At 36.2% G+C, this 25,466-nt stretch overlaps 3 protein-coding genes and 1 pseudogene across 15 annotated transcripts; 1 reads left to right on the plus strand and 3 right to left on the minus strand.

Annotated features, from left to right (window-relative positions):
• Positions 1-3,822: 3,822 nt before the first annotated feature.
• On the minus strand, positions 3,823-17,202 carry LOC133716535 (choline-phosphate cytidylyltransferase 1-like; annotated as a pseudogene).
• On the minus strand, positions 7,068-8,279 carry LOC133718695 (serine/threonine-protein phosphatase BSL1 homolog). The gene is made up of 3 exons (XM_062145565.1): positions 7,721-8,279; positions 7,567-7,642; positions 7,068-7,384 (listed from the first exon to the last, which is right to left on the minus strand). Exons 1-3 carry the CDS (start codon positions 7,825-7,827, stop codon positions 7,268-7,270), a joined length of 300 nt encoding a protein of 99 aa, XP_062001549.1. The 5' UTR covers positions 7,828-8,279; the 3' UTR covers positions 7,068-7,267.
• Positions 12,488-16,413, plus strand: LOC133718693 (negative regulator of systemic acquired resistance SNI1-like). 13 transcript variants are annotated; one of them, XR_009850520.1, is made up of 10 exons: positions 12,488-12,931; positions 13,035-13,173; positions 13,275-13,303; positions 13,523-13,562; positions 13,655-13,725; positions 13,836-13,888; positions 14,293-14,412; positions 14,964-15,035; positions 15,135-15,766; positions 15,994-16,413. XR_009850520.1 is itself a non-coding variant. In XM_062145563.1 (3 exons), exons 1-3 carry the CDS (start codon positions 14,956-14,958, stop codon positions 16,150-16,152), a joined length of 309 nt encoding a protein of 102 aa, XP_062001547.1. In that variant the 5' UTR covers positions 14,419-14,955; the 3' UTR covers positions 16,153-16,413. The 13 variants fall into 13 exon arrangements, 1 of the variants encoding a protein (XP_062001547.1); XR_009850516.1 differs by having other exon boundaries at positions 13,523-13,888; positions 15,135-15,204; positions 15,366-15,766; XR_009850521.1 differs by having other exon boundaries at positions 13,523-13,888; positions 15,135-15,204; positions 15,709-15,766.
• A 3,809-nt stretch (positions 17,203-21,011) lies between the features above and the next one.
• On the minus strand, positions 21,012-24,240 carry LOC133716536 (UPF0481 protein At3g47200-like). Its single transcript, XM_062143238.1, has 2 exons — positions 24,173-24,240; positions 21,012-22,416 (listed from the first exon to the last, which is right to left on the minus strand). Exons 1-2 carry the CDS (start codon positions 24,238-24,240, stop codon positions 21,012-21,014), a joined length of 1,473 nt encoding a protein of 490 aa, XP_061999222.1.
• Between the last annotated feature and the right edge of the window lie 1,226 nt (positions 24,241-25,466).

The following is a 25,466-nucleotide window of genomic DNA, read 5'->3' on the forward strand; positions in this document are numbered from 1 at the left end:
GACAAACTCATATATATATATATAGACACTTATGAGTTACTCTCAATTTAGCATATAAGATTTCCCAACATTTGACAGACAGACTCATATATATATATAGACCCTTATGAGTTACTCTCAATTTCCCTCATAAGGTTACCACATATATATAGACACTTATGAGTTACTCTCAAATTCACTCATAAGGTCACTCCACATTTGGCAGACAGACTAGAGCTCTAACTGAACGTAACCACTCGTCCGGCCACAGACGTGATTACGATTTAATACTATTAATAACCATCAGCCCGGTACGAGAGCGTGATTCACTAATAGATGCCATGGTCACCTCGTGACCTAGTGATCTCCACAGATCACAACAATTTATTGTTCCTCAACAATAAAACTCAACACCTCTCACAATATATTGTTTCTCAACAATAAACTCAATACCTCTCACAGTATATTGTTTCTCAACAATAAACTCAATACCTCTCACAATATATTGTTTCTCAACAATAACTCAACACAACTCCAACAATACATATTATTTCACGTAATAATATATATACAGACATTCACACAGGAATGTCTAGTAACACCAACAATAGTTCATATGATTGCAATAAAATAACGAAATTAATTGTATTGGGTTCGTAATATGAACCACGTGAGGTTTACTCACCTCGATAATCCCGCTGCGTCTTCAATTCAGCTCAAAATACGATCCACAATCGTCCACCAACTCAAACCGTCAATCACCTAGTCAGATACGATCTTAACTTAGCAATCATTCATAAACCACACATATACGGAAATCCAACGGTCAGATTCTAACTTAATGATGATCCAACGGTCGGATCCTCACGGATCGCCCTTGGGATCATCCTCCAAAATTATCACGAAGATCTAACGGTCAGATCTTCTTGAATCACTCTAACAACCATCTCCTCAAAATTATACGAAAATCCGACGGTCAGATTCTCACGAATCGCCTTCCGAATCACTATTTCATAATTATACGAAGATCCAACGGTCGGATCTTCGCCCATGACCTCACAAAGTCATTGGGACAGTCATACTATCAACATATCCAAAATTGAAGCAAAACCGATGGTCAGATCTTCACATATCGTAAACCGAAGATAAACGTAAAAACGTTAAATAGTAACGTCAAAACGTAAATCCACTATTTATCAACTTTTTCTAAAATGACCTTGTAATATATCAAAACGCTCGTATGGATGCATAGATCATCGTCCAGATAATATAAACTCAAAATATGGTCCGACGCGCCGCCACAATGCGGAGGTCAGACGGCGGTCAACGCGGCGGTCAACGCCGGCCAACCACCTCAGATGCTAAAGTTGTCAACTAAAAACTTCTTCAAAATACAGAATTGAACCACTTTAATACCTGACTTTTTTTGAGACAAGGTCTAGATCGTCCTAGATCAAGCGTTGAAGTTGGATTAATCTCGGCTGCACGATCAGATCCTAGATTGAATCAGAGGCGTCCAAAAAGTCAAACCTTGATTTAGTGGTCTACACTCAAAATCGTGATGAAAGACTTACATAGGGATGATCAGGGGGAGGAGAAGATCACGAAAATGGGGAGGATCGGCCGAGGGGACGCCGGAAAATGGGTTTCCCGGTCGGGTCACCGATTGGAGGCTGGGTGGCTTCGATCCAGGGATAGGGACAGCGGCGGGGCAAGGAGACACCACAGGGAGGCTGTGCGTGCGACGGCGAGCTCGGGGAAGGCCGGGTCGTGGCCGGAGGATGCCGGAGGAGAGAGAAAAGTCCGGGTCGGGTCGGAGAAAACCCGTCGGGTCTGACGAGAAACAGAGGAGAGAGAACGGAGAGGGCTGGGGGCTTTTCCGCAAAAAGAACTTTTTTTCGTCCTTAAATGAAAATAAAATCAGAAATTTTCCTATTTATAGAAAATTCCCAATTTTCAAATATTCATATCTTATTCATACGAACTCCGAATATTGCGTTCCACATATGCACGAGATCGTATCGACGAGCTCTACAACTTTCATGAAGGAAGTTTTCCCAAATTTGGTACGTATAAAAAGTCGATTTTTGAGACGCTCTTAAATACGTACGATTTCGAAATAAAATCGTTCAAACTAATTCCACCACTTCTCCAAGCCTCGTACTCGCTCCCACTATAGTGAAATCATTTCTAAAAAACCACGGAATTTAATTTGGATTTTTCGGGGTATTACAGTCTGCCTCGATGAATGCTCTTGGACAAGCTGTGGCTGCAGGGATTGAAAGTGTCAACCTAGGTGATTATATCTACCAAGACTAGGAGAGCTTCTAGCATGGTGTGCTGCATAATTGCTTTTGGTTCTAGTACAGGTTGTGTAATATGTGTTTTGTATGATCTTGATTGCTTCATGTTTTGTAACAAATGGTATCAGAGCTTAGGATTTTCACAAAACACATACTTCATGAACCATTGTTTTATTTAAGTAAAGAAAAACAATAAAACCTGTTTGAGAAAATAAAATGATTTTTTTAGAAAGCAAGCCTTAAGAGATTTTTGACCCGGTTTTAGCCTTAATCCAACTCATTAAGAAATAAGCCCAAAACCCGAATTCAGATTAAAATATTAATTTTAACAGATGTTACCGTTAAAGTATAATGGTCATTTTGGGGATCGGATTGAGTTAGGTTTTGTTATTGAGATTGAATTCTCAGTTTAGGGGATTCAAGACCCCGCTTTAGAGATGTTGGATTATCAAACGGGTTAAAAGTTGTTCCTGTTTTCAATTTTGCTTTCGCTAAATAATTGTTGCAGCGCTGTAGCAGAGGCCAAGGTATGTTTTCTGAGAATCAAAAACTTGCGTTTCAATTACTGCATTATGGAAAGGGTTGTCATATGGATTACTGTTTAGCATATGGAAAGGGTTGTCATATTGCATATCGTGAATTGAATATAGACTGATTCTTCAATTGGTGATGAATGTATGGATGTGATGTTTTGATATGCAAATGCATCTGTGATTGATATCCTTAATAATTTTGATGCCTTCAGTTGAATATGAAATTTAAAGATAACAAGAATTGAGTATAAATCTCCCAAATATGGTTTTTAGCAGTCTTGTTGTGGTTTCATATATGCAGAACATGATTAATAAATTGTGAATAATTAGGTTAAAGCACAAAATTATTAATTTTGATTTGTGAATTTCTGATTGTAGTTTTGATCATGTTGCACAAAGCAATAAATCATTTTTCAGAGAAATTCTTAAAGACTGAACAAATTAACACTTGTGTTGCTATCTTTAAAATTACACTTATATTTTGTTCTTCCAAAGAAGATGTTCACTGTGTAATCTTGATTATGGTCTAGCACCATGTATAAACACAAATACCTATATTGATTTTTTTGAGACTTTTCTTATCTAAAGATATGACTGTTTCAACTAATAACTGGTAATTGCAGGATATAGCATGGTGATTTAGAATCTTAAGAATGTTAAGTTTTATGCCACAAAGGCATTACTTGATATTACTACAGGTTATGGGACTATTGTTTGTAGTCGTGTTTCTATGCTTGAGCAATTGATTGTTTCTGTTTGATTGCTTTCTTGTGAACGTATGCATGAAACACATAAAATTTAAATACAGTTTTAAACACACAAAATGGAACAATTCAATAACTTACACTTTTTATTTTCTTTTTCTAATCTCTGAATTGACATCGTTTTCTTTGACATTATTGTTTTGTTATGCATTTATATACATCAGTTCATTTTGACAAGCATGATGTGCAAAATAATAATTTAGCTGGTGGTGTGAAAAGAAATACATTTCTCATCATCCAAAAATTGGGGCTTTCCATTAATTTTCTCATCTTCATTCATGATTCTACATAATTCACAAAATAAAACCCCAAAACCTACAAAGCCTAGCCCATAAACATATTAGCAACCAACTACATTATCCATTGCAATGTTGAACTTGGCTGCCCTAGCCTCTCTGTCAAAATCTTCCGAATTTCCCTACTAACAGTCTGAAATTGAAAGAATAAACGAATCGACAATCACTAACGTTGTCCAATCTTCAACTTATCCTTCAGACAATGTACAAAGATGGAAAAGGTTTATTCATACCATCTAGAGGTCACAGCTTCCAGTAGTGCTGTCCACGAAATGGAGTTGTGCGCGGACATCATAGATGATTGGCCTCTCAAACGTACCATGGAATTATTAGGTGTGTTGCTTCTGGATAGACCTGCAACTCTAAGATATTAGTGGATTATATTGACATAGTAGATACAGAAAGTAGAACATAAAGGACTTCTATACTCATAACTAAGGACTAGGAAGGTATCCAAATATGCGACTGCAGAATCCCACATCACTTGCATACTCGGTCAATCTCAGTTACAGAAGATAAAAGTGGCATAAGGGAGCAAGACAAAAGTGCATCCTCTGAACTAGCCACCACAATCGCAGCAATAACTAATTGTTAAGAACACCCAATGCAAGGAACAAGTCCAAATAGGGACATCTAAATAATGAAAACCTGGCAAAGAAGAATGATGCAATTAACCTCATAGGGTTAAAGTATATACCAATATTAAAATCCACCAAAACTAACCTGTCCATTTCTTCTAAACCATGAAAATAGTACAAACGTATAAAAGACATGTTCCTAGCATGAAACATGAAAAGATAAGCTCCTCAATATCTTTGGGTAAACAACACACATGGATATAACACTTATCTAGGGATGTATGAAAAGCAAAAACAACAAACACACATATAAGGAATGAAAATGTCACCAACTATCAAAGGAAGGCAAAATGTAGTTATCCTTGAACCTTCCAACAACTTGGTGATACTGTCCGATACCAATTATAATGGAACTAACTTCCATAATAAATGCTTCTCATTTTTTTTATTCTAATCTGGTGCTCTTTGAAGGTGTAGGACTGAAAGCATTACAAGAAATCCAAAGTGGCACAATATGATAAGAACCAAACATATCAATCACTATTAAATAAATTAAACCAATCATAGTTAGCTGGGTTTTCAATTTTGGGTTTCGATTGAGATGTAAATCAAAAGTTAAGTTTCATAAGTGCCAAATTAAATCTTATTAAAAAAAAAAAAAAAGTTCCTGCTAGAATGTGATTGAGGGCGATGCGATTTAGGTGTCGCCGTAGCGGGAGGTTGAGAATGGGTCGTTGTAGTTCAATTTGACGATGACTGGCTTCATGTTCTGGGCAATGGTGTGGCTGTCGCCAAAGGGATCAGGAAGTTCCCTATGTCCCACCACACTGACGTTTTCGCGGTGATGTACTGCGCCTTCGTCCTGCTATGATGGTTTCACTCATACATGTAAAAATGTCAAATTGAAAAACAGAACCCTAACCCCCAATTTCATGACCTGACAAATTAATTCCCAATCGAGAAAGAAGCTAATTTTCATAGGTTTATTTCAGTTAAGAGACGAAAAGATTCATACCCTATTCTCTGAGAGAAACTTGTGAAGAGAGAGAGCAGTAGAAAACTGGGATTTTGTATGGAGAACCAAGCTGCAACAACGAAAATGAGGGTAGGAGGTCGAGTTAAGTTCCTGTTTCCCATGTAAAAGAAACAATTAATCTTTGGTTTTAAAAACTAGTAACAAAGAAACCATTTGTTTTTGTTTAAAAACTAATAACAACATGGACATACCTTTTCTCCTACTTTTTCTTGATGTTCCTTCACTCTCTCCTGTAACTTTTTCAACCTCATGTTCACCCTCAATCGTTTTTCCTGTTAATATCACATGCAAGCAAAGAGCTAAGTTCCTTGGACATGGAAAAACTACCGTGTCCTTAGTAGATTAAAAACAAAAAGACAAAATCATTTAAGGAGATTATACGGTCAGATATTCACTATAATGATAAAAGCACATAACCAAAATTCTTGCCTTCACAAAACTAACGCCAAGCTCTTTTCTAGTATACCACGATCCAAGTTACACAACACATATTGGTTATAATCTTTTACAATCCTCATTATAATGTCCGATGTTGATATCCCCTCAGTTCGTTTTGTCTCCTTAAACCTGCCAACGGCTTTGACCTATAAGAAAAGAAGCACTTAACAAATTAAATGCTAAAGTATAAGGTGACATGGAAACAAAAGAAACGTAACTATTATGTGAAACTTACAAATTCGTATACATCATTTCCAAGACTCATAGAAGAGTATAAACAATTGCATGGTCAGTGTGTCACTAATAATAAAAAAACTGTGAAACATATGCAACTACTATCGATATCTATAAGATCTAAGTTCTACCATATCTTATAAAGAAGTGAAGAGTAAACAAAGAAACAAATATTAAGTTAATCACTATGCCAAAAAACTTATCAGACGACAGACAAAAACTGTTGTGTGATTTGGAGTGCCACCGTTGTAGAACGAGCCTTTGTTTGTTGAAAATTCAGACAACGGTGGAACACAGTTGTCTGAGAAACAAACAGGCAACGGGTATGTGTTATAGCTGTTGTGTGATGGCTCGACAGATGGCTCGGCAGATGCCATGCGCAGCAGTTGAAGCGCTGCCTTCAGACAACAGTGCTTAGTTTCAAGTTGTTGTATGTTAAGCATATCAAATAATTCAGACAACATACTTTTATTTTTTGTGTTGTCTGATTGATCCTCAAACTTCAGTGCTTGGACAATATCTGTTGTATGATCAACATTTGGGACAACGGAGTTCAATTGCAACTGTTGTATGATTTAGTTTTTGGACAACAGAGTTCAATTGCTTCTGTTGTATGATTAACATTTAGGACAACTGAGTTTAGTTGCTTCTGTTGTGTGAGTAGAAATTAGAAGACACTGATTTGTTAAAAACCGATGTGTGATATGAATGATGGCAATTAGTTTCTTCCCCATTTTTGGCCATTCAGACAACGAGCAGTCGTCATTATATATATTCTGTTGTGTGATCATTTGAACATCCCATTCCTGAATTAGATTGTGCATTCATTTGATCCATTTACCAAATGAACAGTACTACATCAAACACGAATATTGGAAACCATCAAATGAGTAATCTAACCAATACTTTAAACTTCAAAAGGAAAATAGGTGCATTTCCCAATCAGAGAAGCCTACATTTTAAACAAGAAAAGCATTCTAGTACATGCCCATCTACTTGGGACATCAAAAGCTGATACACATTTATATTGTTCCAAAACATGGCACATATATGGTGCATGAAAATGTACCATCTACTTGGGTCACTTTGGGTTTTGTGATTCTTCTTCACAATCTGCAAATGTTGCAGTAAAGAAGCTGCTTGTTTTTTGAAAATGGAGTACTTGAGTTGTTAAAGACTTGAGCTTTGAGGCGGTTTTGCTCATCTGGGGAACTGTTCCATACCTTGCCACCACATATGAAAAAAGAAGAACAAAAAAATTATGTAGAGAGAAAAAAATACAAATTGTAAAGCACCATAGTCTCCAATGTAACAGAAAAGCAAAAACAAAAATTGAAACACAAAAATAGACAAAAGCTATGTGTAGAAATACGAAGGAAGAAAAGGATTAGAAAATTGTGCTTACCCCAAAAGTAACAAGACCAGGCCCTCTTGCATTTGGTCTCAGACCCTCTACACCATCGTTTTCTGTAGGATCAGACCTAAATACATAGACGTCATAAGACCACAAAAATGTAACAATGAAGTGAAAATAAACAAATAAACTGAATTGAGTGTACCATAGAAGATCCATTAAAATTATAGACATAGCATCCATTATAATAGGTCTTTCAAGCTTCTCTATTTGTTCTACAGAATTTATAGATCTCCCAATGCCACCATGCATATAGATGATTTTCTTTTCAATTAGTACAGCCAGTGGGAGGTAGTTGAAAAGTTGACTGAACCTTGTCCCTGCCCATATTCCATCACTCTCTCCCTACATGCACATATGATACTAGCACATGTAATATTCTGAAATTTTGGAGCAAGGACATCATGCCTATATGATCAATTATACATACCATTCTCTCAATGCATTCAATATGAAAACCAAAGAGTGCATTGATATCAACAGCCTCATGGTTTCCACGTATTAAGTGAACATTATCAGGATACTCAATTTGCAAAATCAATCAGGGCCACTATACAGTCAATCAATAAAACTGACAAATTCAAAACCATATTAATATTTCTGGAGCCTAATCTCCTTGGGCTTGCAAGTATTAGAGCAGTTGTCATCACAGTCTTCCCAAGTGTCATTGCATATGCTAGAATTTATAAATTAAATCTTGAAACAGAAACTATGAATTGGAGGGATGATAAAGAAACTCACTCCTTCTCTTTAGACTACAAACGCATGACATATGTTATAGGCTTCGCAGCAAAGATGGTGAGTTTGTTCAACCAAACTTTAGGCATAAACATGAACACTTATTTTAGCAAGAGAGAACATTGTTTATGTAAAGCACATTTAAAAATAGCAAAATTGTAAGAAACGTGAACAAGCCAACTTAATACACAATCACAGGATTCTGGTTCACTTTACCTTGATAGCTGTAGCAAAATCAATCATGGAGGCTGACTCGGTGGTGACTAGGGCATAGAGAAAGTCAAGCTTCAGATATGAAATGAGTTACCACTGATGTTGAAGACTCCCTCAACAAAATTACATATACCCAGGAGCTGCACACAAATAAATGAAGACAGGTCTCAGTAAAAAGGTAACAAACCAGAAAAGCAAGAAGCATTATTCAGTATAATATAGTTTGTGGGTGGTGAAATACTGAGCTCTATAGAATGTTTGTTCATGTAGTTTGTATTCTCCCTCCAGCATCTTAAATATATGTTAGCGATTAATTTTTATTGCCATTCAGGGGTCAAGAATTAAATGGAGATACTGATGTTCTGATATATATGGTAAACTGATAAAGGTACACCTTAGGTGTTTCAAATTTGCAACCTTAGATCTTAAGATGATGGTTTGAATTATTTCATGCAATCCTGCATTTAGGTTGATATGAGAACAGTTCTTGGTTAGTTTCCCGTGCTACTTTGAAAGAAAACTCTTGGTTATACATGGTCAAATATTGTGTGATGGATGATACATAGAAGGACAAACTGAGGCAAAATGTATGGAAATAGATATACAAAGTTTCTACAATCTACTTCTTTACTTCAGTACTATAAAAAATTATCATCCTTCTTCAACAAAAGTAGTCAGTCAGCATGTCTGTACAATAAATTTACAGTTGTGCTCTCTCTATCTCACTCACACAGTCACACGTATAACCTAGTCAAGCATATCGAAAAGATAAATGTTTTGCTGAGTCAATTTTGTTTTCATGATGTGGACACAGGATATCAATCTAAGGTGAAATGTAAACAGAAAAATAATAATAGAGTAAAACCTATAGAGAATAAAGAGAGCTGCATATTATTGAATAGCAGCAAATACTGACTCAGCCAACCAGTTATTTATATTTGATTATTAACTGGGATGATTATAAGATTTTCCTCATTAAAAGTGCATTTCGAAAAGAGTCACTGCTTCCCCAATTGCAAGGAACAATGGCTGAGGCAAATCAGGAGTGATCTATCAATTCTCAGTTTTGTCTTGTGCAAACTAAGAAACAAATGAGAGATAATGCCTATATGCATGGGAGATGAGAAAAGAAGAATTCAGAAGGAACCAGTTTTCATCCATAATGCTAGAAGCTATTACCACTTATTTCCACTTTTAACCAAATACTGCAGATGAAAAGTTAAATGGACAACATTATAGATCATGAACTATCAACTCATACACATTTCAAAACACACAGAATTCTCAATCACAACAAAGACTTTTTTCAAAATTATCAAATCAATCCCCAAACACAAGGATAGTCCTAAAAAGTAATTCTTTACAATTCAGTCTAATTCGGAATCTTAAAAGCGAAAAAGAACCTGAAATTGAAACCAAGAAATAGACCTGCTCGAGTTCCAGAACCTTTAACTGAAATAGGACTACATCTGGGACACTATAATTGCATACCAGAATCAAACCAAACCAAACAGATCGATCAAGATACCAAAACAGAACATGAGTTAGCAATAATGAAAAGCAAGCAAAACAAAAAGAAGAAGTGAGCAACGCACCTAAGTAGACTCTCCAAAGGATCCACTACTGTTCTTCCGGCCGACTCGGAATCGTCCCCCTACGCGAGGCTCCATAGCCCAAGAAGCCGCTTCTCTTTGCTGCCCAGAGAACGAGAATTGAAAACTGAGAAACTAGAAACGAAATCGAAGTCTATTAATTAGTGAGTTTGCCAAGATTGTAGTACCTTCGGCTTTAGCGATAAAGATAGTGGAGAGTCTGAATCGATCTCTGAAAGCTCACTCACTGAATCGGAGCGAACAGAGGCGAAGACAAGGTCGGAGAGGTGGGCTGTCGCGACACCAAGTTAGAGACGAGCTCCAGAATGCGGTGGAGTATGAGGGGTCGCGAATGAGTTGGAGAGAGCGAGTTAGGGTTTCAATGATTGAAGAAACCCGAGAAACCACCCCACCCCTTCCTCCTCCTTCAAATCCCCAAATTGAAAACCCTAATTGAGTATATCGAACCCTAATTGAGTGTTTTCAGAAGATGGGTTTCGAGAAGAAGTTGGGTTTGATCGATTCTTTTAGAGAAGAAGACGGCCGTAGGTTCTGCTTTGAGAAGAAGAAGATGAGTTTTGCTCTTTTTCTCGAAGACTACCTAGCTAAGTGTTGAAAATGGCTAAGTCGTAGGAAACAATGCATTAAGTTGCAGCACTAGGTAGACAATGTTTTATTTAAGTTTAGTTTTTGACTTTGTATAATCAATTCAGACAACACATAAATGAATTTTTGTTGTCTGATACTGAAACTTCATCTTAGGGACCCAACAAGCAAATCTCCCCCCTATTGCAAATCACAAACTCATTTCTCCCGCCTAGGCACATTCACACAACAAAAATAGGTCATTCCATTGTAGGATCTTACAATCATGTACCTGCATTTCACCCAAAAATTGGCCATTTTGGCGCTAAAGACTCTCATTTTGGGAACATCTAATTTTCTTCCAAACTTGCAAAACACAAACAAAAAATGTGTTGTATGATATTTTGCTCATACAACATATACAACTATACTGTTGTACAAGGTGAGTCAAAATTTCGACCCAAATTTGAGCAAGGTGGGAGGGAAATTTTTTTTCAGTCAGACAACAGACAAATCCTTATAAGTGTTGTGCAATAATCGTGCACCAACAAAATTCTGATTTCTGACATCCTTATACAACCGAATCTCACTAAATATGTTGTATGAAGCATTTTCAATCAACACACAACGGCAAATTTTTTTTCGGTGTCTAAAAAGTGTAGTCTGATGCAGTTTTTGCCATAGTGAATCCATGACTTCAGTACTTAAAGTCACCAAGAAGCAGCATAACATTCGTGCTGAAAGGTGAGAAATTTAAAAAATTGTCCTTACGGGAGAGAGTCATGGGCTATATAGTCAATATTATGCTTGTCAAGAAATTCTTCATTGACTACCCAGGGTGCATCAGGAATGACTTCATCCTCCCACCTACACAAGTAAAACTCACTGTTTATGGTCTTGACTACACAACTCTATGGTATGAAAATTTCATTGACACACACACACACAGATACATATGTATGTGTGTATACATGTATTAAACTATAGTCCCAAGAATATCCAAAAAACCAAAAATAAATTTTCTGGAAAAAGGACGTGAAAATTAAGAGGGGGGAGGAGGGAGAAGAAAGTAACAGAGAAATCATCATACTTGCAATGGCGAAGAGATTCATATCGTTCGGACTCCGTCATAACAATTTTCCCTTTAAACTTGTGAGTGGTAGCATCATTGCAAACACTACTACAAAAAGTTAATCACACAACACTAATCACACAACGGAACAGAAATCATCTGTTGTGTGTTCAAGTAAACTCGATTGTACAACGGTATTAGTGATGTTCTGTTGTGTGAATGTTAACAAAGTGATAACTTTTTTATCAGAACTACATTGCACAACAGAATTAAGTATTGTCCGTTGTCTGAGTCTTAAAAAATTTAGCGGCAGATTTCCCTCCACTCTGGAGTCTTTGTTGCCTCTTGAAATCTGAAATTTGGGCTACTAGGCACAACAGTGCTTGAAATCTCTATTGTGTGATTGAAAATTGGGAGCCAAATTTTGAGGAAGCTTGCTTGAATGTCTTCCACTAGGTACACCTAGTGCAAGCTGTAGAAATTGGACAACAGATTTAAGCTATTCTGTTGTGTGAAGTAGGCACATAGGCGGCAAAATTTTGACCCAAAATGTTGTAGGCGGCATGTTTCCCTCCATGTTTTGGCATTTTGATTTTATGTAGTGCATTCATACGACAGTTCGTTAGGTTTCTGTTGTGGGAGTAACTTTGAGAATTTTTTTTCTAGGTTTAATTGCCACATCGTGTCCAAAAGAAAAAAAAAAAAACATACCTTCCGAGTACCTCTCGACACCCTCCAAACTCTCTCTCGACAAAATGAAACGAAACCCTAAATCTCATTCCTCTCTCACAAACCCTAAAGCGGTCGATTTGGATCTCTCTCACCATCCTCTCTCTCTCTCTCTCTCAGCGAAACCCCTCTCTCATGAAAGCTCTCTCAGTCTCTCGATCTGCAACCATGGCCTTTGTCTCAATCCATCGCATAAAACCATGGCCTTCTTCGTTTCAGTCGTCAAGCACTAAATCCCCAAACTCTCCTCCGCTGAGAGAACCACAGAAATTCCAATCCTTCGCTGTCCAGTTTGCGCCGGAATCGAGGATGGTTATGGAAGGGGGCCGATTTGGACAATGCGATGGTGCCGATGGTGAAAAGGAAATTACAGTTTCGAAAAGGAGATTGCAGACTAAAACCTTAAAGATTTGAACCAATCAACTTGGTTAGTCTCGAATTGATTTTGTATAGAAAAAGAAGAACTATTTTGTTTTGGGTTTAGGGTTTTGATTTTGTTTTGTATGCTTTTTGGTATTTGTTGCTTGCAGTTCTGCATAAGATGACAGTTCAGAGGACTTTGCTGATGGTGAATTGAAGGAAATCCGCTTTTCTACATTAGATCCGCTTCAATTGAGTCTGCTAGAAAATCCGCTTTATCTCATTTCTGAACCTTCAGATTCTATTCGGGTACCATAGACTCTTCCCTTATCCTTCTACAGCCTATTTTCTAAGCTTCTTTTCTAAATGGCACCATTAAATTAATTATTCATTTTGGTCTCCACTTTCAGAGCCAGCGACCTTCCTATCCATAACCATGGTACCTCTCTCTCTCTGTCTCTCTCTCTGTTTTGATTGAAAGTTGTTCTTCCAGTTTTCACTATAATCTGTGGCAGTAGAGGCTTAAGTTTCTGTTGAGTTAAAGCTAGAATTTGATTCGATTAGTGAATACAGAGTTGTTTTGATGAATTTAGTTCAAATTGCTTTGGTATATGGAAAAGTTGCGTGTTTCTAAGAAATGGTGATTTTCTTGTTGCAGACTAAGAGAAAGAAGAAGGCTGGAATGGCCGGGAAATATGGTAAGTTCTATTAAATTTAGAGAGACCTAAATGCTTTTTCTGTTCTATGTATTTCGATGGCTTGTATTGCTTTTGTGAGTTTGTATTTATAGAGACCTAAATGGAGTTGGATTCCTAGTCATTTTCTTGTTGTTTGCCAGAAATTTGATGAAGAAGCATGATGGTATGCACAGTCTAGATTTCTGAATATGAGATGAATCCTTTTTTTTTTTAATTAGTTCCTGGTACCAAATTCTAATATGTCATTGGTTGGAATATGCTGGTTCTATGCAGATTATTGATAGAAGATGGGTTCTCACTTCTCAAAGGGGCATCCTTCTTTAAAGGTGGATACTTGTAGCAATCTTTTTCTTCTTTTAGAGAGAATATGGGGGGTTTGTGGTGATAGAATGGGAAATGGGGTTAATTTGAGTATGATCCTTTTGTTGGAAAAAGTAGTAATTCAGAAAAGCTTTTCATTTTTTTACAGAGGTGATATATGATGTGGGAGAATGAGTCATGAATGTTTGTCATTTTGGAAGGAAATCTGGATTGGAAAAAATGAAAAATAGTGGAGGATGGAGTAACAGATTTTGGCCTCTTATTTCTTTATTCTTGAAGAGTCATGTGGGAGTGTTTGTCTCTTTTCTTTGTTTGATTTCATACCAGTTTATGTCTTTGTTATGTGCTTTGTTCTTGTGTAGAATTTTGAAGTCAATTGAAAATAATTGTTCTGTTAAAAACTTGATAGATTGCCGGTAAGCTGATGGTATCTTGAAAAACCCAAGAACGGGAACAACTGTATATGTCATTGAAGATATGCATGTTCCGCTATCTCAATGGTGAAACAGAAAGCGACTAACTTCTGGAGGTAATTAATTAGAAACTTTTTGTTTTTATTTATCATCCTATTCTATATGCACATGTAGGATCATTAATTGCAGCTTATAGTGGACATGCATGATTGTCCATTAAGAGCTAAAGACTTGAGCTTCAAAACTAAATGAAGAGGAGCTGTTTCCAAGTGTAGAAATAATTAGAAAATCTCACATAACGTTCAGATAAAGTTGTATTGACATTTTCTTCTGTTTTGGTCTTGCTTTCATATTTAGGAAGTGCTTACTCGATGTGCATCTAGCTTGGTTCTCAAGTGGTACTCACATTAACAAACCACTTTAGTTTCTAGAAAGGCCGGCTCTTTTATTTCATTCCTTTATTTTCCCTTCTCAGTCTCTCCTCAGAGGCTCAGACTATTAGCTCTGTTCTCTCTTTTCAGTCTACTTCACTCATTGAAACTCAAATTCTCTCTTTTCCACTTTGAAATGTAAGGAATCTGGTCTTAGTTCTGCATGCAATTATGATAGCCACTTTTAAATCTAATGTAAATCAGTTTCACCATTGGCACTAATTTGGGATGTTCAGATTATGGAGCTTGACTTGTCGAAGAAGAATAGCAGAAATGCAAAGGTCTACTACAAGAGCAGATGGTGTCAGGTATTTGTTTCTTTTTCCTGATATAATGAATTTTTCTGTAGCTTTTCTATAATTATTATTCATTTGTTGAAAATCAATGTGCTATTGGGTTTGGTGCAGAAGTCCTCTGCTGGAGATGGTTCTGTATGAGCTAACTTACGATAAGGATATTCTTTCCACATTTCTTCAGGTTCATATGTCTTTCCATTTTCCAATTCTGGTTTGTTCTGTCTCCGTATTCGTATATAGTCTGCAGCATATGTTCCGGACAGTATGTTTAACTACAAATCGAACATGTTTGATATGCACAATCATTTTGTCAAATTAAATTAACTTGGCTCTTTGATGCAGCAAATACATCTAGTTGATGGAGACAACTGCTGTATCTTCAATCAGCAACTGAAACTACTGCTGTATCCTCTTGCACTCCATTTTTTTGTTTGCTAGTTTGGAAGAATGTGATAGCTGTCATTATTTTCTTTGAAATTGAGAACTCCCCTTGTTTTCTTACTAGAGTTTTATACAAGTTGAATTTGTTAAGTTTGGATATTGATTTTGGTGGTTTAGTTTTCAGCAATTGGTTGGTTAAGATTGTTCTATATTGCTTTTGCCTTGTTATATTTTTCTTTATGGCTGGTTAGCTTTGTTGCATGTGCTGGTACCATAGCTTTTCTTTTGGTTGATTGCACTCCAGGTTTCTTTTCTTCTTTGAAGATTGGACTTTCATTGTGGACATTTTATTTATTACAAAGGTAATGCTTACAGACTTTGGCTACATGAGTTTGTGATATTTTGGTTATTATTTTCTTTTGGTTTATGTTCAGTGCTATGGGTATTTGTTACTATGTAGTGATCAAGGTTTTGCTATATATATATATATATATATATAGCAAAACTTTATTATTACTTTTATTAGGGTTAATTTACTTGCAAGAACAAGTTCTTAGTTGTTAGTAATTTTTTGGTATATGTATTTCAGGTAGACCATATTATTAGAGCAGAGAATATGATGGCAGCTCAGGAGATCATCAAGCTATTTGCTGAGCTTATTTCTATTCGCAGATTGAAGTCTGCTGTTCTTCTGTTGATTACTTCTTCTAAATATATTGCAAAGAAACTAGGGCCTTCTGTGCAATGAAGGAAGCTGATCTCCTTCCTGATGATCCTAAATCTGCAAAAAGTATAAAGCAATTGGAGCAGGTCCTTCCAGGTTTTATTGAAGCCAAAGGCAGCTGAAGGATAAGAGCCATTGAGAATATGAATGTTTTTGATTCATGTATAGCTAGGAATGCTCTTGTTTGGTACATTATCTAGTTACTTCAATGTATAGATGTTTGAATAATGGTACTTGAATTATATGGATTATAGTACTGTTTATATGGTAATATATTGAGCATTATTTCTGTGAATATTTGTCTTGTTGTCCAAGGTTCAGTCATACAACACAATGCAAAATAATGTGTTGTATGACTGTAAAAGAGTTCAAAATTAAGGCTTCTCCTACAACAGTTACTTGATGTTAGCCAATTTGATTACAATATTCACACCACAGTTAACCAAATATAGCTGTTGTGTGAACTAACAACCAACAACAGAAAATAACAAAATTCTGTTGTGTGAGATTCATAACACACAACAGAAATAAAATTATCCCTGTTGTCTGAATCAATCAACAGACAAGAGATATCATTTCATTGAGTTGTCTGTTACTTATCTCAGACAACAAAGAAAAAATTCTATCTGTTGTGTGTTATGAATCTCAGACAACAAATAAACAATATAGTTGTTGTGTGTTATGAATCTCAGACAACAGCTAAATTTCATTTTCTGTTGTCTGAATGGCCATGTCAATGCCGAGGCATCCCTGCGCATGCCATGCCAGGCACATGCTTGCGCAGAATTCACACAACGGAAATTATCTGTTGAGGAAATGAATATTGGACAACGGTGAAATCACCGTTGTGTGATTTTTCAATCACACAACACTCATTTAGACCACAGTGAGGCTGGTCATCACACAACTCCAAATATCTGTCGTCTGTTTAACTTATTGTAGTAGTGAAACATCAACGAGCAAATAGGTGTTAGGAAACCTGAATTCAGAATTTCAACTTATAAGCAAAATGCAAACAAGGATGCCACATGGTATCAATCTCAAACATAGCAATAGCAAGCATATATACCCCATAAGGATATAGAATATCACATACAACAGCAAAAACAAGAGCAAAAGTAACAAACCAAACAAAACTTAATCCCTGCTTTTTTTTTCTCTCTACTCTGCTTGTAGTTCGATATAATGCCTACAAAGAGTATCTTACATGTTTCACCCTGAGAACCATCCCTATAATCTTACAAAAATAGCTTCAATGTTGTTAAAAATCCAGAAATTCATACGTAATATAAAAGCAATTCTGAAGTTTGAGAAATTGATTGCGAAAGATTAAAAACCCATAAGGAACACTAGCTCCAAACCCAGCAGAGAAAAATCCATCTGCCCCAACCCAGAATCAAGACAAGAAAGAGAAAAACAAAATGATAATCACAAGGGTTTTATGAAATCTGAATACGGAGTTAAGAGTTCAAACAGATTGAGGATAGAGAGATGCTTACCGAGCTGGTTGGAGTCGAGCACCCACCGAGTTGAATCAAACTCTTTCACTGAAGCTGACATAATTGAATCCTCCGGTTGTTCTCTGAAGCCACTTGCGCCGAATCGCCGCCGCTCTCTTGCAGTCCCCGAGCTTCGATTCGAGAGAGTAAAACGGAATGGCGCCGTTTAGAATGGCCTGGATGATGTCCTCGTCCTCCTCAGAGCACGATACGGGGTCGGCGTCCACGAATTTGGGTTTGGCCGAGGGAGGGCAGCAGCGGGAGTCGATGAGGACGTCTTCGTTGTCATCGTCCCAAGCGTCGTCGATGCCGAAGAAATGAAGGAATGGACCAACTCAATGCCGAAGAAGCCGATGAGGTAGATGAAGGAGGCGATCTGTTTAACAATGGCGGCGAGTTCGAGTGAGGAGAGAGGAGCTCGAGTTTGGGAGGAGAGAGGAGCTCGAGCTTAGGTTTTCTATTTCAGTTTTGGGATCGGGCGCTTTTTTTTTCTAAGTGTGAAAATTTTAAGTTTTAGAACCCGCTTCCATTCAATTCATTAAACACTTAGCGCGTTCACGAATTCGAGGTTCCCGCAAATTTTAAAACAAAAATTTAAACACCAGTCATTTTAAGAACTGATGTTAATGATATACATTCAAATCGGTATTTTTCTAAAATGATGTTAGCTCATTTTTTTGCAACAGATGCAGATGTTGTGGATATAGTTTCTCAGCATTCTGTGCAATTGGACATGAGGACATGTACTTGCAGACGATGGGATTTAAGTGGAATTCCATGTGCACATGCAATTGCTGCTATTTACTTGAAGGGATGGTCTCCGGATGACTTTGTCGATGAGTGTTATACTCAAAGAAGATATATGATGGCTTATGAACCCATGATCAACCCAATTGCAGGGGTTAATGAGTGGGAGATCAAACAAAGGCCAATAGCACCTCCATTGTATAGGAGACAACCAGGAAGGCCGAAGATGTCTAGGACCAAAGCACCAGGTTAAATATTCTGATAAGTCTCAATGGTTATTTGAAAAATTAGTTTACTATTTGTTTAGCTATGTTGCATTGACATTAAAATGCATCTGTTTCCATAGGTGAAGAACCACCTCCTCCAGGAACTACAAAGTCGCCTAAGAGTTTCTACTTAACAACAATTACATGGCAGATATGTTTTAACAAAGGCCACAACAGGAGGACTTGTGAAAGAAGAAGAAACCAGGTTCCATTACTGTTTGTACCTATTTTTGGTAAACCGGCCCGTAAATCAATGGGCCGATAGATGAGGAAAATATAGTGTTTTTATTGTTGATACTCGATAAAATTTCATATTTATGAGATTTTATTAGATATTAACTTTTGGAGAAGAAATGAGAAGGGAAGGAAATAACGGCGATAATTATTCTTTGGAATAATTAATGCCGAGATTCTATTGAATTTGAAGGCATTAGAGAGAATATTGCATATTTAAGAACAAATCAATATAATGGCGCCGCAAGAAGAATGCAATTATGGTGCGATTAAGGAATTTATTATGCCTAATTGTATTTTCTTTCCTAAATGTTATGTTTGTAATAGTATAAATAGGAGGCATTTAGCTCATTGTAAAAGGTCCCCGACCAACACAACTTAAAATCAATACATCAAATTCTCTACAATATCAATCTTTTCATTCTTTCTCTAGCCTACTTTAATTTTTATCGCTTTCTTTACCTTCCGCACTTTATCTTTCCTGCAATTTACTCTTCAGTCTCTTTAAATTTTATGCAATTTAATTAATTCGCATTTGAATTCTTGTTCTTTCACTTTTCGCACTTTACTTTCTGCAACCTATATCAAAAATAAAAAAGAGAAGCAACATCGGTGAAGACGCCGAAAGTCTTTGCAACAAAGGCAAGAGAACCTAGCGGTCGAGACGGTTCCTTCCTCGGCCCACAGTCACTTGAAAGAAGTCAGATCACACACAAATCTTATCAAAACCTCGCTTGGTCAATTGACCGCGAGTTGGCACGCCTGCGTATCAAGAGGGACAATTGGACTTCAAATCCCTCGGCTACTAATTTGGGCCGAGACGATTTTGAGGCAAACAATTACTTCATCTTTTGAATTACATTATATTTGTCAATTTATGCATTCTTTTTTTGAAATAAAAAGTTATTTCACTATTGCTGTGCAGCAACAAGTGCCAGATGTGAATGTTCAAGTTCCAGATGTGAACATTGAAGTTCCTATTGTGAACAATGTCCAATCCCCAACTAAGCCTACCACTGTTGATGGGCCTCCTATGTAGTCTCAATCATCATCTAATGACCACTTCAAGAATCTCAATGTCAATCTTAATGTGAATGTGAATTTAGGTGCTTCATTTGACATGGGTATTTCGGTTTCTAATGTGCCATATGTAGATGCGCCCTCTATGAATGTGCCCTCTGTGAATGTGCAAGTGCCAAAAAGGACAGAAGATCCAATTGATCAGTCTCAATCTCAGGTAAACCATTTGGTTAACACTTGATGTTGTTCAAATACCTGATAACATTTTCTCATAAACCTAAGTTGAATTTGTCTTGTTCAGCATTCTGTGAAGAGATGCAAGGCACCTGCAGGAAGGATCAAGCCAGTGAAGCAACCTCAATCATCCAGCTCTACCACAACAACTCATAATGCAGCTCGAACAAAAAATGAAGTCAAAAAAAGCCACTGTGGAAGTGTTGAAGGCTTCCACATCTAATCTTACTATGACTATTTAATTAACCTATTGGCATGTATAACCAACTGATTATGGTAGCATTTTTGCGTGCTTCTGTGATATTGCTATCAATGCTCTTTTGTGAATTTTTGCAAGCAGCTGTAGATTTCAAGTCCTTGGCTTGTGAACTTTTGTGTTACAGTGGTTGTATTTTGAGACAATATTAATGGCCAATAGTGTATTCTAATTTTCAGATGCCTCTAATTTTTGTACAGAGACAAAACATAGCTCGCTAAGTACAATGGTGATTGGCGGGAAAATAATGGAGGTTGAGACTACTATTGTCAGGTTCTACTATTTCTTGGTGGAAAGGAAGATGGTTTCAGAGGGAAAAGGCTAATGGACCAGCTCATGGAGTTGTCATTGGCAGGAAAAGATGGAGGGACGATTTTGCCCAAGGAAAAAATCTACCCTAACGGCGTTATTAACGGAAGGCATCGATATTGTGTCGGATTTCAATGTTAAGGTACCACTGTTATAGTTTTAAAGTTTGAGGTACCGAAATGATGAATGGACTTTATTTGGGGTACTATTTGTAAAATTTTCTCTTCCGGTAATTAAGAGATACGTACAAAGCCTATTGTTCAAAAAGAATAAAAAAAAAATTTTAAAAAAAAAAACTGCAAAGCCCCCAGTCAAAGATTACTGTCTGAATGACATAATGATTTCAACGATTGTGAGAACTACGAGTACAACTCCAAAAAAAGTTGCACTGCCTGTCCAAACATCCTTGAAGTAAACTTTTCTCAAGGATACCAAATGTCGGTTAAGAGAACTCTCGTAGCGCGTATTGAGCTTTTTACAGATATGATTATAGCAGGATTTTTCTTCCATGATATGATCGCAAAGTTTATTAACCAACTGCGCCACTTGTTGGTTACTTCCTAGCATGTTGACGATCACTCCTTTCTCCACCAGAAAATCCACATCTTCCACAGTGTCCACAAGTTTGTCCATCATCAAAAAATAATTGCAAACAAAAGCCTCCTCTGGGTAGACAAACTGCTCCAGTGCCATGACATTTCGAATAATGCATTCTGTGTCATCCTTTACACGAAATAGAGTAAGCTTCAAGTTCATACTTTTGAAACATGCCAAGTTTAACTTATGCTTAGAGGGTTTTTTTTCAGTAACACATTCATCAGAAGCTTGAGGATCATCAATCTTTATGACAAGACGTTTATCATCTTCATCACCTGCTCGCATAAAGTTCACCCGAGCCGCTGTCAGCATTGTTATACTGTATCTATTTTTGGTGGTAGCTTCCCATGTCACTTTTTCCTCTACATGTGGAAGCATAAAATGTCTTACCAAATCAGTGAAGTGTTTTGGTTCTGGTACTGCATCCTTGATCACCCGGCCGAAATCTTCAAAAAACTTACAGGTAAGCTCCAAAAATTCATTACCTTTTTCATCAATATCTATAACAGTTTCATCTTTGTGTGCTTGTGCTTGTTCTTGGCGAAGAGAACTGGAAAAGGCTTGGGACATCTTGATATATATGTCTTGAAGAAGAGAAAAAGGAAGCTGATTTTCAATTAGTATCAATTCCAGCTCTATAGCTTTCCTCAGCCATGGTGAACTTAATATGTAATCCTTATCATGATATTCTACTTCGCAGTTCCTCATAAAGAGCTCAATTATAAAGAAGGCATCAACTTGAATTATTTCCACAACTTTTTTGCGGTCAACGTCAAGATCAAACTGAGCATAACAATCAATGATGCTTTGTTCAGAAACCTTGAGGAGTGTTCTTAGGCTATCATCTTTATCTTTCTCTGATAGTTTACGCCCCTTTCCTTTCTCTGATAGTTTACATCCGTTTCGAATTCCTTCCCAATAACGTTTTCTGAAATTGTCTGAGTATGTTTTTTTATGCTTCTCCATGTCCTTGAGTTCTGGTTTGCCATAGTGGAAGAGGCCAATGGAAAGTAATTGAGGAGTGTATGCTGCTGCATTCACATTGCGGAGTTTGCTGGGAACCCTATAAATACCCCACTTGCGTATGATGTTAAGCTCAATTTTCTGATCTGACGTTGATTTTGACCTACATGCAGGAAACAAAAGGAACTAAAATTAATACGAAATGAATCGACGGTACGTAGCTAAGTATATAAACTAGCAGTAAGCTACGAGTCCTACGACTAGGTTTTATCAGCAGAGTATTCGATTAATATATAAATGGCGACAGGGATTGTTTGGGATTGCTCTTTGAAGATTCAAAAGTGCTTTGAAATAAATCAATTATGAGTATAAAAGAAATTGCAAAAATGGAATGTTGGGTGAAATTTATAAGCACTTGAAGTAGTTTCGAGACAAGCTCTTATTAAGTGCTTCTTCGTGTAAAAACATATTTACCAAATCTAAAAAGCACTTTCATGTCATTTCTAAATTCTATGATATAACATGATAATTATTCAAGCAATGGGTAGTGTAATTAATGAAAATTTGGATGATTGAGTTGTAAATACTATCATTTAACAATTACTATGAAGAATCCAAACACAGCTTCAGATGACTTGTATTGTTGAGACATAAAAGGTAAGAAATCATCTATAATTATATTATTTGATCACTAGTCCAGAATCCGATTAATTTACTATCATATCCTCACATATAATTTACTATATATGAGGATAGTAATTTACTAGAATTGGATTAATTTACTATTAATTTATATATAAGGTTATGATAGTAGATAATCATTAACTATATATTTTAAAAACATAATAAATTATCGAATAAAAAAAAAACATAATAAAAATAAAGCAGTGCTTCCCACAGAAAAAGGCAAGTTAAGGGGCTAAGTAATAATTTTATGAGAGATTGAAATGCCCTTGAATATGTGGATATGCATTGCCTGTGTTTGCGCTAGTTTTCATTAATACAGCTTACCTTTTTAAACCATTTGTGCAATTGTCTGATGTGCAATGTTGGAAGCATTCGCTGCTCCCGAGAATTCAATATTTAACCATTAAGAAAAATTTAAAAATAGGCAGATGTAACAAAGATGTATGTAATACATACAGTCAGATTTGCTCACCTAATTGACAGTTTTAAGGGACTGTGAGAGACAAATGCATCTCAACCACATGTATTAAATATAAAAGCATAAATTATAACAACTTAAAACTGTGCTTTTATTTTTAGCCATCAGATTCACTTGTCTCTCACAGTTCCTTAAAAACTGTCCCTTAGGTGAGCAAGCCTTTACATACAGTTATACGCACAACTAATCTTTTAAAATTTTCATCCTATATGTAGTATGTTTAGAAATTGTTATATGATTTTTTGGTTAATTAATTCTTATTTGACTAGCTAATCGACATATATAAAAGAAAAAAGATGAATTAAATGGATTTTTTTATGATTAAATGGAGGGAGTTAATAACGAAAGGCCAAAGACTGTGTGTATTCATTCAACTTCTACGCGCGCTTTTCTCAAAAAAAAAACAAAAAAACAAAAAAAACCTTCTACGCGCGCTTTCGAAAAATAAATTGTTTGTAAATTAAATCTATGTTAATGACCTAAATGACTCGCTGACTTTCCAATATCAATTATAACACATGCATGCAATGCGCTATCTCATTGTTGAAAAGGAAAAAAAAAACATCGAAATTTTCTTATCACTTCTTTAATTTTCTCAACTTCCTTTTTTTTATTTGATGGGACTTTAAAGAACATTTATTCTACTATTGACTGAGTCCAAACATGTACTCCCCATAAAATAGCTGACTATTCTAGAGTGGATGATGTTTTCTCCCAAGTAATTAATCTGAATGGGCGTGTTAAATATATATACCTGATCAAATTGGGAGACCTAAAGGAACCAATTCGGTGACCCTCCATCCTCTCCTCTGGCATCGACATATCCCTTTGTTCTTTTGCTTGTTTCGTTTTGTTTTGTTTTTTTTCCCCTTCCTTTCTGCAATGCCAACAACCATCTGCTTGTTAGCAATTCCAAAAACAATATTACAATATTTGGTTTACAATATGCAATATGTAAGTTCTAAGCTTGGATAATCAAGAAAATAAAAATGGTAACCGGTAAAAGCTGAAATAGTCAATCTTTATAAAGAAACAAAATATTACTGACATGGAAACAAACTAATTAAATGGAGCAAAGAACATGCAAAGTCTATTATCTCGCGATTTTCGGAGGTTCTTGAGTGAGTTCAGTATTCAATATTGTAGGACCTTATTATCTTGTCAATCGTTATAGAGAATTTAAAAAAAAAGATCGAAGCCAAATAACTAAAAGTTAAAATGGAGAGTCATTTAGAAATTTGATGCAGTTGTTAAAATGGATAAAACATTAAACGTGCTCTCCAAAATTACCAAAGAACCAAAATAAAATGCTTATTAACTTTTTTTTAGAATGAAAATGCTTATTAATTGAATCTCTAATGCAGTCTAATTCTAACCTTATTCTCTGAATGCATAAACTACTGGACATGTGGGACAAAATGATAGCGTACGAGGCAAAAATTTTATTGGAGAAAATCAACTTAAGACCTCACAAAAATCGAGAGCCGGAAGTTCAGTGTCTTATTTTTGTATATGAATAATCATACGTATAATTTTATATACATATGTAAAATCAAACTTAAAGAGGCTTGGTGAAATCGTTTCAACAGAAAAATTGAATTTTTGAACCAGAGAAATTGTTATAGTTTCTCCAACAGCTAATTCTAACTTGAATTGAAATCAAGTGGATGCATGATTAGTAACACAAAATTGAAATGACGATCATAACTGTTCTCTTAATTAGATCATTAAGGAACAATATATTGGCCAATGATATTAATGGCGAAGCTTTTAAACGATCAAACATTGCAGATCGAAAAAGGGTCTGAGGAAATCAATCTTACCCTGACCAGAAGCAGCTAGCAGTAAGTAGAAACAAAACTTAGCACACCGGAAATGAAGTAAAAACCTGTAGTCGAACTAATTTCACTCGCTGTTGTCCACCGTAATGCTTTAATCTCATTCGTATTGTTGATGAAGAACAACAGGGATTTTAAAGAATGACTCCGGGTTACTCGCGAGGTTGAAGATGGGGAGACTTGAGATTAAAAAATAAAATCAGAGTTAAA

The sequence above is a fragment of the Rosa rugosa genome, chromosome 6 (assembly GCF_958449725.1).
Source record: "Rosa rugosa chromosome 6, drRosRugo1.1, whole genome shotgun sequence".
NCBI classification, from domain to species: Eukaryota; Viridiplantae; Streptophyta; class Magnoliopsida; order Rosales; family Rosaceae; genus Rosa; species Rosa rugosa.